We start from the raw sequence: 15,065 nt of genomic DNA, 5'->3' as shown, positions 1-15,065 counted from the left end.
GGCAAGCCTTACAGGGGAGACATTTTCAAGGCATTATGTCATTGCTATGCTTCTGATACTTCTAAACTCTCCAAGATTAAACCCTTATGTAATGCTTTGATAATATCTTTCTAAGAAATTCTGGAGTAGCGATATAAGCAGTAAAATAACTCTACACATAATTTTCCTTTAGTTTATCTTAAGAGTACATTCTCAGATTAAAATTAAAAAAAGTAAAATAAAAATTTTCAAAAAAACTTCAGATCTTGAACTAAGCAAAGTTAAAGTTTTTTCTATTTCATATAACTATTTTAAAACTACACTGAGTTCCTGGAAAGAAACTACTTAATGACTTTACTTTTATAGGGTATTCATCATAATAACATCAAAAAATAATGTCTCAGAAAGGAAACAAAGATAATAATGAAATACACCCCTTCTCCTTGCCTACTCTACTCCCACACTGGCACCACAGAAGAGAGCTTAGGTTTCCATTTGTTGCATCTCACTTCTAACCCTGTCACTTTCATTCTATGATCCTCCTAAAGAGATCCAGCTTTTACAAAAGGCATGGTCATGATTCTTAATGTGGTACATAGAATATGCTACTTCATATAGAAGTATTTAATAGAATAAATGGATGAAAATGGATCATGGGTAATTAGGAAAAGCAATGATAAAATTAAAGCCAAATATTTATATTATTAAAACTTATGTTACTTTAAATATATGTTATTTAGCATGCAACTATTTAGTACATAATATATAATTAGACTACTGACCATAGCATAGTCATTATGCACTATAATAATTAATAAAATTATATTAATATTAGTTTAGTATAACTATTTTTATCTTAATATTTAAGTTATATCACATATCATAAATTGCCTCATGGTCTTGTCTTAAATTTAATATTCAACCTAATTTCTTCCCTTGTTTTTTATACATAAATACTTTTTCAAAATATTCTATGACTATATTTATACTGGACCTTTGCAATATTCTTGAGAAGTAATAGAGGGAAAAAATAAAATCAACCCTTGTTTAATAGCATATAATCATTCACATTTAAAAAACTCAGTGCTTTATGGAAATGTGGTCATCCAGTATGTGAATGCATTCTTTCTCCACACTGTATGCACTGTGCACCCACACAACTAAAACACATCCAGAAATTCTTCTGTTTTGCTGGTTTCTGCCTTCTTGAGTGAAATTAAAATAAAAATAAAAACAATGACAACTACATTATCCAAAATAGCAAGTAGAAAACAGAGGGACTGCAGAGGACGTTGGCTCCCTACCTTGACAGAGGGTCCCCAAATCTGCACAGCTGGCTAGTTCTGCTGCTGGGAGTGGGATCAGGTAGGAACCTGGATCAACACAGAGAAAGTATTCAAATTTGACTTATGACTTAATGATATTATCCAGAAAAAAATCATGAATCATATGGTTGGTGTTACAGCAGCAGCCCGAGACGAGTCCACCAGTAATACCCCAACATCAAGAAGGTCTCTTAAGGTCTTTGTGTCTTAATTTCCATAAATGTAAAATCAAGTTATTGAAATTTCCCTCAAAATCTTTAACTCAATTTATTGGCTTCATCCACATATGAAAGGAAAATAAGTGCTGTTGCCCCTTAAACTTAATGTAAAAAGTTCACGGCCTTTTTGCATAATAAATTATAAGGCTCTGGTGGAAATTCATACAAGTGAAATAATATAAACATCAAAGATAAGTTTCAAGGGGCCGGCCTGGTGGCGCGCGCGGCTCCACTGCAGTGGCTCGGGGTTCACAGGTTCGGATCCCGGGCGCGCACCGACGCACCGCTTGTCAGGACATGCTGTGGCGACGTCCCATATAAAGTGGAGGAAGATGGGCACAGACGTTAGCCCAGGGCCAGTCTTCCTCAGCAAAAAAAGAGGAAGATTGGCGGATGTTAGCACAGGGCTGATCTCCACACAAAAATAAATAAATAAAAAAAAATTAAAAAAAAAGATAAGTTTCAAAGTGAACTTGGATAATATTAATTCTCAAAAAATGCATATTTTCAGTTCATAGGCACTAACATATGCTATTTGCAATTCCAAAAATATATTTCCATGACTTTGAGTTGGTCTCTTTTTATTTCATGCTTTTACTGACTCATCCTCAGCAGAAAACAAATTTTGAGCTGATCTTCTAGTAGGAGTAGTAGATTTTCTCTGTTGCACTAAATATTCCTCTTGCAATTAACAGTTTTTACCAATAGGTTGAGGCTGGGGAAGATAGGCTAAACTTATCACATGACATACTGCACTATGAATAAAGACAGAAGAATAAATACAAATATATACACACACACATATATACACACATACATACACACATAATACATACACAATTTTAAAAGGACATTTCTAAAATAGTAATTCCATTCTCATGTTTAAATATTTTCCAAACTTTCCTGTGGGAACAGAAATGGAGGTAGAGCAGACACATGATCTAACAAAAGATGTCTAAGTAAGTAAACAGTATGCATAAGCAGAAAGCATCCCAACAGTTTAAGAGCATCTTAGGAGTCATGGGTTCTTCATTCCTGACTGCCTCAGACACCTTGCCCAAAAAAGTAATCACGTTACCTCAGAAAGACCCAACCCTTCAGCAGGTCTATGATGTTAACTAGCAAGAAGGTCTCATCACAGACCTTTATGTGCTCATTCAATAAACACTTACTTACTGTTTATAGTGTGTGAGGCACAGAGGTGAGAATAATGCTTTAAGACAACGTCGCTGCTCTGAGAGGCAAGAATGGGGATGGCTTCACAGTTCTCTGAAAGCTATACGTGAAGTGCTTAGTGGACCAAAGGAGGATGTGACGAGCAGCTTGGTGGGAATGGTGAACAGGAAATCCATTACAAAGAAGAACTGTGAGGAATACGAGGGGTCACTATACTGATCAGGGGATAAAAGACTACAGTTCGATATTACTAGCACACAGAATTACTGAAACATATATGAAGAAGGTAGTGAAAATGTCTGGGAACCCAGGTGACACAGCATTACTGGAGTAGGGTAATTGTAGAAAATTGGTAGGAATGATCAGATATACAGGTAATGGAGAGCTCTCGAAGGGCCTTGTGGAATGTAGGCACCATGAGTGCTGGACTCTGTGTCTGTCTTCCAATGGTGTACCCCACACACATAGTAGAGGGGTCCTCAAGCTTTACTGACCAAATTATCGAATGCATTATTAATAACTGCTAACATTTTGAACTCTTTCTTAAAGGAAATGGGAAAAAACGAAAGGGAACTTGGTGAGAAAATTAGATTTAAATTTGAAGCAATCACTTCTGAGCCTCCATAACCATCTAAAAGAGGGGAAATACAAGAGGCATGAATACTAATAATTCAGGCTTGATATCATGAGTACAATGAGGATGGACAGAAAGAGATGGACACAAGACATTTGAAGATAGAATGGCAGGATTTAGTGATTAATTGGAGAACAGGGAAAAAAAGGGAAGAAGGGAGGATGTTTTTCTGGTTTCCAATTTGAGAAATTGGTACACAATGATCTCATAAAAGGAGAAGGGAGATACTAGAAGGGCAAACTTAGGTGGGTGGGCTAAATAGTAAGCCCAGTAATGGGAACTGAGGTGTTGGGAGACATTGAGATACTTAGGTAGTTATACAGGATTTTGTAAGATGTCTAGCAAGGAATCTCAACAGATCTATAGATGTGTCTGAGATCACTAAAGCTAGAGTGTAGATCTGAGAAGCAGACAGGATGGAACCGTACAGATATCCCTATATTTAAGTATCGGATATATTTTTTTAAAAAGAGCTACCAACTTATAGCTCTTTTACAAGGTGGTTTTACAGAATTCAAGTGAAGAGAGTTTCGTGGAGGGTGTGGTAACACCGAGTATACCAGTAAAGTCAAAGATGATAACAACTCAGAAGACCTTTTCACTCTGCCCTGGAACTTGGGTAGCAGCTCTACAGAAAGTCATTTCAGTAGTGTGGGAATGATGAACTCCAGTCTGCCAACATTTGATTGAGGAGTGAAACGCAAAAAGAGGAAACTTGGCTATGAAAGGAAGTTGAGAGAGGGAGGGGGAGTTTTAAAGATTGAAAATATAGACAAGCATACCATGGAAAAAGAGCATTTGAGGAGGCGGACGTTGAGGCCAGCCTCAGACCAGACTGAGGTAGAATTTTATCTTGAATGTTTTCTTCCCATTATTTTTTCCCATCACTTTTAACTTATGTCTTAACTTGCAGGACTTCACTGCTCCTTTAGGTACTTATACTTTAGTAAGGAACTTGTGAAAACTCAAATGTCTTTAAAACTCAAAATGACCGAGGAAATCTCAGGCACTGTGATATGCAAGAGAGGAGACCCTGAGATGGAGTTCCTGTGCTTCTCAAATTACACACAGTGCTGGCAGTCCCAGGCTCCCTAAGCCACTTCTGGCATTGATACAGTATCTCTGGAAGACAAAGGGAGATAAGGGGACAATGTTGTGGGAAAGAAGTTTTCAGGCTAACTACATTTCCACTGCAGTATACTGAAGAGCTTAGAGGTGGAAATAAGGCAAGAAAATCAGAACAGTTATGATTTAGAGTGAGATATTTAACAATTTTCTTGAAATTTCATCAGTGTCATTGCATGGTAACAAGTATAAATTTCAATATGTGATATCCTTGTCACGGGAAATTGTAACATTGACTTCTCAATATTTAAATCATCAGTTGTTCATTCTTGGGCACCTAGTTTGGCAAATTGGCATTGCTTTATAAATACTCAAGAAACACTACTTTATGATGATTCAATACAGCAATAGAAATTAAATTTGAAGATAGCTTTAGTGAAAAATGGCATAAACACAAGTGAAGAGTTTAATTAGAAGGAAATTATATTGATGAGTGAAATCTTTACATTACAAATACATCAAATTATATAAACAAATACATGAAATATAGAAAGTGTACACAATTTTTTTATTTCCACCCAGTTCTATTTTCAGCATATTTGCATAAAAACGGTTACTCTTGTCATCCATTTTCCTAGGGCAACAGATTTACAAACCAGGAGATAGTTAAGGAAGAAGAGACAATTCTCTCCTGGATAATGATATATTTATCATCAAGGAATTGTTTTCAGAATGTGACCTATGTGTGTTCCCTGATTTTTGTGGATACCACAAAGGTGTTTAAAGGTATTTACTTAACCATAAAATTTAGAGCCAAATTTCCTTGAAAAAAAAGTAATCACTGAAAATGGGCAGTTGACGAGAAGCTGTAAAGCCGTTAATCTTTCTTCTGTATCTCTTGTTCTTCCCAAATCATGCTACTGAAAGGAGTCACTACTTATTTACACAAGTTGTTGTAAAAAAGATAGATATGCAGCCAACTCAACTCACACCCTACTGATACTCGAAATAACAGCTGACAAAATTAAACCTTCAGGGTGAGTTGCAATAATGGGAAAAAAATAATTCCTTTCAATTCCCTCTTTGCAGCTGTTATTAAATTGAATTTTACCATTTTTTCATAAATAAATCATTTAAAATAAAATTGTTTCTGGAAGCCGTTTATGCTCATGAAGCATAAATTTTGGGCATCTTCAAAGAATAAAGTCCTTTGTAAAGATAAAGTGATTTTACCTTTATTTAAAAAATAATATAGTAATTTAAAAATGCTATACACAATAATCAGGGATGAAAGGAAGAAGCCAGTACTGAATCACAGTTTTAGGCTGTGCAGGCCATAGCTGAAAATGAAAGGGTAGGTATCCAAAAGTTGATGGAACCTTGGTAATTAAGTGCAAAATTTTGGAAATGAAAACAAAAGTCGGTACAAATCCAAACATTTCTAGAAAAGAATAACAATAAAGTTAGGTACTTATGAACTGTGTCTTATCTCTACATCCACAGTGGCTAATAAATGGAAGTGCTTAATAAACGCTTGTTAAATAAATGTAATTTGTTTAAACTGAGGCTATTCATTGAGTTATACTGTACCACTCCTCAGGAAAGAGCAGTCAGCAGTAAAATAAATAGAACTGTAGAGAAGGTACTGTCTGTTCTTTGTGAAAACTGACGGACATTAGCCAGTATCTAAACTTGAATCATAACACAGGCAAATACTTGCTCCTGTAATTAAAGAGCCCGCTGGGAGAAGTGTCTATCCATGGAGGTCATAAAACTGAATATGTTCAACAGAATTGTCCTAAGAAAAAGAATGATGCTATAAAATAAAAAGAACTGGGCCGGCCCCGTGGCTTGGCAGTTAAGTGCGCATGCTCCGCTACTGCTGGCCCGGGTTCGGATCCCGGGCGCGCACCGACGCACCGCTTCTCCGGCCATGCTGAGGCCGCGTCCCACATACAGCAACTAGAAGGATGTGCAACTATGACATGCAACTATCTACTGTGGCTTTGGGGGAAAAAAAAAGGAGGAGGATTGGCAATAGATGTTAGCTCAGAGCGGGTCTTCCTCAGCAAAAAGAGGAGGATTAGCATGGATGTTAGCTCAGGGCTGATCTTCCTCACAAAAAAAAAAAAGAGAGAGAGAGAACTGCTGCTAAATAAAGCATTTCTTTCTGAAAAGGGCTGACAAGGTTAATGATGTCTTAATAAAAAACCTGCTGAAAATGTCTTAATTAAGATATATTCCTGAAGTATGCTTAGAATAGTTTAGGAAAATAAAAAAAGTCCAATTCTGAAATTGATTGAAACATCTATTGATTTTATTAAGGTGAGGATATTTAATATTTGAAACAAACGACAGAACATTTTAAGGTTAAATGTAGTCAGTTCTGTGCTGAACCGACTTATTTTCATATGAAAATTTACTTAGCAATAGACCTTTGGAAAATCTATTCCTTTTCTACCACAAGTTGATTCTGGAATAAAAGCTCATCTTTAAAAGACATTGTCAGGCTAATGGAATGTTAGGCATGAAATTCTATTTTCCCATTGGTTACTGTACTGATCATCAGTTTTTAGAAATTACTTTTACCATAAACAGCAAGCCACAATGTTCTGGAAAAAAGGAAAGGTTAAAATGTTAATAGAGCATAATTTTTTTCATTTATTAAGTTTTGCTTAGCTGACAACCTTAGATATAATCTCTGTTAACAGGTATTTCCTGTCAGTTAATAAGTGACTTGGGCTCTTCAACTTCCGAGGCTGATGATTAAGCAGAAGGATACTCCCTCTCTCTCTCCCGTTAATGCTCCCGAAACACAGTCCAGGATATCTGAGCCCACGGAATGGGGGTGTTCAGCGTCATCACGGAATGTCAAGACAACCTCTCTAAAAATTAAAGGAATTCAAACACACTGACGCTGTAGGCTTCTGCTCCTTCTTTGAAAACAATCATTTGAAAACTTATAGATGACTAAGCTACATGAGTATGTATCTGATGCATTCCGGTAATCTTAAGGCTCAGGAAAGGAGTTTTTCAGACAGTGTTAAAGGCAATAGAAAAACTCATGGGCATGGCTGTGTTCCAACAAAACTTTATTTACAAAAACAGGTGGCCTGCCACAGGCTCTCCTAGTTTGCCAACTCCTGGTCTACAGGATTTCTTAGAAAAGTTTAGAAATTCTTATATACTATATCCCTCACATTTTATTATATTAATGTATCCAAGAAGCATCACAGGAAAGAAACTTTATTAATTTTGTTTAAAATAAATATCACGTTAACACTCTGGGAAGCTAGTGTTTTCCCACAGAATGCACTCTGGCCAGAAGTGGACTTTCAGACTCCTCATCTGGGTTAGTGAGCTCACCTACTCTAGTATTAAGTCTCATCTTCTAGTCCTGCTTATTCTGAAGGACAGTCTAATTTATACCAGTTAAGAGAGCACAGCTCTAAAGCCAAACTTCCTTGGTTCAATTCCTGGCTTGGTCACTTATTAATTAAGTGGCACTGAAGAAGTTACTTAATCTCTTTGTGCCTCAGATTTCTTATCTGCAAATGAGATTAATAATAAAACCCACATCATGGGATCTATGTTATAAGAAATTAGTTAATATATCTAAAGTGCTTAAAACAGTACCTTGTACATAATACGTATTCAATTTAAGTATAAACTAAGTATTAGCAATTATTCCTATAGCTAACTAAATTCTTTTTTTTTTTTTTTTGGTTGCCATAGTCCTCAAATACTGCCCCATAGAGAGGCAAATATTAAACAGTCTATATTATGACTTTCTAATAATGGCCAAGTATATGGCAAACACAGGCCCCTTGACTAAAGATGATCACCCTGGATATAAGAAGTGCCCCACTGGCCTCTCCTTGCTGCTCACCATCCCACACCAAACCCACACACTTGATCTTCTCAGTTCCCTCAATGAGTGAAGGACTTCTCTATAGCTAATCTCAGCTGAGAGGATGCTGGGCACACCATTAGCTCTTACAAAGTTCCGCAGTCTCCTTTTCGAACAGGGTTGTGGTTTACCCTCTTTCCAGCAACCCACAAGGAAATACCTCCCAAATGACATCACTTAATAGCCTCCCACCATCGGCAGGAGCACCATGGACCACACGGGGAAATGGGTGACCCACAGGGCAGGGTAGGTAACAGTAGTTCCCCAGTCTGGAAGGGCAAACACAGGTCAGGGGAAGTGAGAAGATGGCCTCAGGTCTTCACAATGGGTCCTATTTTGTTCAAAGTATTGGGAATGAATTTCTGTGGAATCCCCTCCAAAGTCACATACAAATTACTTTTTAATATTAGGCCCCTTCTTCCCCCCTTAATGAGAGTTATCTCTGAGACTAAAAAGTATGTATTACCAACACCTTAGAGTCAGTCACATGACATTCAAAACTGACAAACTCCTTTTTTTATCTGAATCAGTCCTGTGGTAAAATGAGGACTTCTAAAATTAACTTACATACATAGAGAATATTTGACCGAAGTCTATTTTAATATAATTTGTGACATAGATTTCCCTAAATACTTTGCTTTTAGCTACTTTCAATAATAACACCTTTAAAGTCTCTCAAAGAGCAACCAAAAAGAGAGAGTATTTGAAGCAAATGACAAACGCTCATTTTTGAAACAGAGAAAAGAAGTTCAAGGAAAAAATTGTTAATTTCAGATTATCAAAGATTTTTGATAAAATGGACAGTTTTGATATTTAATACCATTCTTTGAGGTGGTGGTTGTTTATTTAAATAATGTAATGGAATTTTCATTCCAGGATGATAAAGATCAGCTTTTTACTGTATCATTTTTGTGATTAAAAACAATAACTTAACTTCTTTTGTTTCAGTCCCAGTGTTAACATCTCTCTTTGAGACATGATAATTATAACTGTTGTTATGTTAGTGATAAACTATGTGATATTTTATGACATAAAGAAAACTTAAAAATAGTAGGATCAGGGGCCGGCCCGGTGGGGTAGTGGTTAAGTTCGTGCACTCCAATTCGGCTGCCCGGGGTTCGCAGGTTCAGATCCCGGGCACAGACCTACACACCGCTCTTCAAGTCATGCTGTGGCAGCGTCCCATATAAAGCAGAGGAAGATGGGCACGGATGTTAGCCCAGGGCCAATCTTCCTCTCACACACACACACAAAAAAAAGTAGGACCAAAAGCTTTGATTGAATACACATGGCTTGTAATCAAATGCATACTACAAATGGCTGAGCAGGTAACATTTTAAGAATTAAAAGAGCTTATTAATGACAAATATATATAAGTATATTTACATATATACACACATACATATTTGTGTCTATGTGTATATATATATATACACATATACAAATCTGTGTGCGTATAATTTCTTGTTGACAAACATATGCATAGAACAATGCTAAAAAAACAAGAGTGAACATGCCACAGACTTACCACAGCTTAGGTTGCTTTCGGCTCTCAGAGCTGGGGTGGGGATGTTCCAGAAGTCATTTTGCCAGTCGACTACATTCCCTTTCACATTGCAGCTGAGGTTGGAGAGGATTTTGGAATTCATGGTAAAATTCCAAAGTCGAAAGTTATAAATGTCCCCTTTTAGAGAGGCGATTTCATTTTGATTGGAGCCCAACAACAATTTCCCATTCCCAGGAATAACTTGACTAATGGTAGAATCGCATGGAACTGTTTCATAGTTTCTTTTGAAATTTACACCAACTGAGCCCAGAGAATTATTCCAAACGATGCAGAGCTGCTCAAAGCTTTCTGTGAAAATGTCATCTTTATCCTTTACAGGTAAGGCGTTGTTTAGCAAGCATTTTGAGCCAGAAATAGATAGAAAGTAGCCATTCTTGGCCTTTCCAAAACTGAGCAATTCTGTGAAGGATGCATTTGAGTAGGAGAAAGCTATCCATTCATTGTCTTCCTTGCCAATTCTGGTTGCTTCAAAGCACAGCGTGAAGGCAGTGAGCTCCGGAATAGAGACACTTTTTGCAACAGACACCTGGTAAGTATCTAGCGTCTGGGGTAAAATGACCTTTTGATTTCTTAAGGACACAGCGACTGGAACAAAACACAGTAACAGATAAAACACGTTAACTTCAGATATGGGCTAATCTGATACACCCAATCTCTCCGCCACACTTTACCACTTGACTTCTGCCCCACTGCTCCGCTGTTGTCTGTCCACCCGGCTCTCTCTCATCAACCCATCACCTTATACGAATAACAAGAGTAAGGTACCCCAGGAACTCTAATCAGGAACCTAAACCTTTGAGTCATAGCCAGCCAAGTTGATAACAAGTTTGTTTTTTTTTTAATCCCTGAACTGGGGGTAAAAAAAAAAACACACCATAATTAGGGAAACTACCACTTTCAGGAAAGTTCTGTTTATACATGAAGACTTTCAAAACTCTGTTATTTTTCAAATAATTCCTAAACGTAACAGCTAACAGTTCTACTTTTCATTAACACTTGCCTTTCACTCTTCTCAAACACTCCTATGCTACCCTCCCCCTTCAGACACCCATCTCCTACTTGTTTTCCTCATCGCCAGGCTATTTTAACAACAAAGGCAAAGACACTCCATGAGGAGAGGGAGTCTAGTAAAAAGACAAACAAAAATGGAATTTTAAACTATATTTCCTAGGGCCGGCCCCATGGCTTAGCGGTTAAGTGCGCGCGCTCCGCTGCTGGCGGCCCGGGTTCGGATCCGGGGCGCGCACTGACGCACCGCTTCTCTGGCCATGCTGAGGCCGCGTCCCACATACAGCAACTAGAAGGCTGTGCAACTATGGCGTACAACTATCTACTGGGGCTTTGAGGGGAAAAAAAATAAATAAATAAAAATTAAAAAAATAAAAAATAAAAAAATAAACTATATTTCCTTTACTTCTAGACATCTGAGCTAGTTGTTGAGGGACAGTAAGGAGCAGTGGGTGAAAGGGCAGACGATCGAGCTTCCTGTCCCAACTCTTCCCAACTCTTCCACAGGGTGCCCTGCGATCTTGGGCATCTCCTTGACCTAGCCCTATCCTAGTCTCTCTGTAAACTGAGAGCCGAGGGCGTCTCCTGCACAGGTGGGCAATAAGCATTAAATAAGTTGATACCTGCAAAGCGCCGGAGCAGGGCCTGGGCCAGAGTCAACAGACAGCTATTACTGATTCCCAACTATGACTATCATCATATGCATAATCAATTCAAAAGAAAAACGCATGCACCATTCTGTGACATACGTGAAAGGATTAAATAACGCAATTTATTTAACAAGTTACTAAATAATCGCCCTATGCTAATATAATAGTGACTGTGAAAGGTTATGTACTGATTCAAGAGAGAAGTGGCTCTCCTCAAAAATACTGTTTAATGCCAGCTTCCTATAAATGCTGCTTTGAATAAATTTTAATATACATGAAGAATAGGTCTATGGACCTCTTGGTAAATAGGTTTTTACCTATATGGTAAAAACCTCATTTTAACATAAATATTCTAGCTAAAAATCCACAATGGAATTTAATAGAATCATGGATTTCAGCCTACTTTTTAAATATCAAGCAGTTTATAGGTCTATTTACCCAAAGGGACACTTATGCAATATAAACCTAGTGTGCTATGTTTGTTGTTAAAATAAAAAGGCTGGAAGGAAATATGTCCATCAACATTTTTCCAGTGGTGATGGCTGAGGCAGATGTATAGGTAATTCTAATTTGCTTCTTTTTTATTTCCAAATTTCCTAGAATATTTTATAATTTTTAAAAAATTATTTGAAAAATTAAAGCCTGTGTTTCAATTAACCACACATATATCTAATGTCAGTCACACACAGTAAATACCTCTGCCACCAAAAACACAATTTATAATAATAAAGGTTACTCCTTTTCATAGTGGTGTTTCTTTTTTTTTGATACATTACATCTACTTAAGAAACTCAAGAGAAAAAAAAATGTATAACTAACATAGTCTTGAAGCTTGAGTTTTTCTTAAGCAAACACAGGCTTCAGAGAGAATGAGATTATTTAAATGTTATGATACGCCAGAATCTGGGAAATGTATTCTATAAAAATATTTTTTCTTTCCTTCAAATTTTCAAGAGGCTTTCTTCAGACTATGTTGTTTATTAGCTTAAGTTATAAATAGCTCTTTTTCTATTTTAATTTATATGCTAATTTCCTATATTTATCTCCTAGCATCGTTCCTTAAAAGGGCAACATCTTAAAAGCCTAAAATAAAATAATTTCTAACTAGGAACATTTTAAATATTCAGTGGACGGACGTTAGAATTACAGATTTTAATTATTAGTTGTGGAATATCTACAATGTCTTCGAAGCAGCTTTTAAATATTCTGCATATAAACAATACAAAAGAATTCAGCTCTACGGTAACCAGATTTTGGATCTGGTAACTATATATTGTTAATGAGAATGCTCAGAGAATATTAACAGATTCTTGCCCTTAAATTCTAATCCTAATCATTCACCTTCACATAAAAGAGCATAACTCTGTCTTCTGGTCCTCATGTTTATTGTAGAATATGTTAAATGAAAGCAGAAGGTTGGCGCCGCCTTTGGTTTACATACCTCTGATGTAGCTGGCATTGAAACCTTTCTTCTGGATGCTAAAGTCACTTGAAAAGGACACATGCATCTCATTGGCACTTGAGTTAAATGACAGGCCTTTGGCAGTTGCTCCACAAAATTTAGTCTGGCTCTCTCCATTATCAAGGGATAATGAGTCATAAATGCAATTGGGAGCTTCTTCAATGTCGAAGTCATTAAACGTTATCTGAATGATATAGCCGGTGGGGGCTCGGAGGGTCCACATGCAGGCCTGGCTGTTAGGGTAGTCGTTAGGGTAGCACGGAGAGGTGAAGGCCCCAGAAGGGTTGGAGAGGATAAGCCTGCAGTTGGCACATCCCCACACTGTTGGCCGGACAAAAGAGAGACAGAGAGAAGGGCTAGGATCAGAGGCGTCCGATAAACCAAGAATGCCACACACTGGGGACAACCAAACAGTAAACATTTTAAAATACCAAATATAATTATGGAAACTAAAAGGAAAATGAAACCATCTCAAGGAAAAAAGAAAAACCACAAGGCAACAAAAAGTAAAGGAAAAATACACAAGTTTAGAGCAATGATTCTTAAACTTGAGGAGTCATATACTCTTAAGAACCTGGTGACAGTTATGGGAACTCTCTCCAGGAAAATGCACAGGGGCTACGACACTTCGAGTACAATTTTAAAGAGTATAGGAAACTTCCAAAGGCAACCTCAGATTTCACAAAGGTTCACTGACCCAGGTTAAAAAGCTCTACTCTAGAGCTGAACTGGGCTGGAGAGGGATATTGAACCATAAAGGCAGAACTCAATATTACAAACTGTGCGTAGAAAGGAAGAGAAACTCATAGGAAATAAATGCTTAAATTGAAAGTTACCAATACAAAACGACAATCAGGTTATCTTCTGACAGACTGTACTTTTTCTAAAATTCAAATAAATAGCATCACCTTGCATGTGTGGAATATTTATAGTTTTGAAAGTACTTTCACTTATCCTTTTATTTACCCTAATGGGTAATTACATACTTGTGTGATTATCTCATTTGTTCATTCATTCAATAAATATTTATTGTGTGCCTGTCATATGCCAGGCACTATTCTAAACAGTATATATCAATGAGCAAGAGAGACAAAGTCTCTGTCTGAATGTTTCTTACACTTCAGTTTTGGACCCAAAGATAAACAAATAATAATAAAATATAATGACAGATGGTAATAAGAGGTAGAAAGAAAAGTAAAACAATCAATTATTTCTCAATTATTATTTATCCGGGGCCTGGCCACCAGCTGGAACCAGAAACCAAGGTCTACTGTCTTCCTATCTAGCAATGCTTTTGCAATTAATATTCATGTTGCTTTTTTGTTTTTGCTGAGGAAGATTGGCCTTGAGCTAACCTCTGTGCCCTTCTTCCTCTACTTTGTATGTGGGGTGCCACCACAGCATGGCTTGATGAGTGGTGTGTAGGTCTGCACCCAGGATTCAAACCCGTGAACCCCGGGCCGCTGAAGCAGAGCACGCTAACTTAACCACTATGCCATCGGGCCGGCCCCCAATTCATGTTACTTTTGAATATCTGTATAAATGTAGGCAGTAGACTCATTTATCCAACATTCTGAATTAAAAAAACTGCCATAAAACTGACACTTACATTTTCAAACAATGAAATACTTTAACCACGTTAATGGAAATCACTCTAGATTTATTGTGTTCCTTTCTCTTTTACGGAGTGGAGTAGAATGAATACGCAACAACTTTTCTTGAAAATGGCAGTTATTACAAATTTTACTTATTCTTCTATGATACGGAGATATATTTAAGGACTTATTAGATACGTTACACTGCTCACATTAAGTTTTCTTTTGTCTTTTCCTTGCGGCCACCTCATGGTACGCACTGTTTCACTTTGCCAACCCTGCTCCCCATCCATTCTTGCTAACTCGCCCTCCCTCCGCTCTTCCTCCCTAAGTCTCCAACATCCTGTACAGAGCTGAAGACAGACAGGGAAAACGATTTACAATCATCAAGTGTTCTCCAAATGCCTCCTCTTATCCATCCCTGGAGCACCGCGTTTTCCTCTTCTTGGTAACATTCTTCACTGCAGTTGTGTTAC

At 37.3% G+C, this 15,065-nt stretch overlaps 1 protein-coding gene across 4 annotated transcripts in view; it reads right to left on the bottom strand.

The window, feature by feature from the left end:
- Positions 1-15,065, bottom strand: part of ADGRG6 (adhesion G protein-coupled receptor G6) — a 132,061-nt gene that overhangs the window by 55,826 nt on the left and 61,170 nt on the right. For all 4 annotated transcript variants that reach the window (XM_087425167.1, XM_014796516.2, XM_087425166.1 and 1 more), the window contains exons 3-5: positions 12,974-13,315; positions 9,836-10,459; positions 1,284-1,352 (exon numbers count right to left, since the gene is read on the bottom strand). In XM_087425167.1, coding sequence (XP_087281293.1) covers positions 1,284-1,352; positions 9,836-10,459; positions 12,974-13,315 — 1,035 coding nt within the window. The remainder of the gene's footprint in view (positions 1-1,283; positions 1,353-9,835; positions 10,460-12,973; positions 13,316-15,065) is intronic.

Source organism: Ceratotherium simum, chromosome 38, assembly GCF_057802395.1.
Source record: "Ceratotherium simum simum isolate JZ-2026a chromosome 38, ASM5780239v1, whole genome shotgun sequence".
NCBI lineage: Eukaryota > Metazoa > Chordata > Mammalia > Perissodactyla > Rhinocerotidae > Ceratotherium > Ceratotherium simum.
This window is presented reverse-complemented; position numbering and strand designations above follow the sequence as displayed.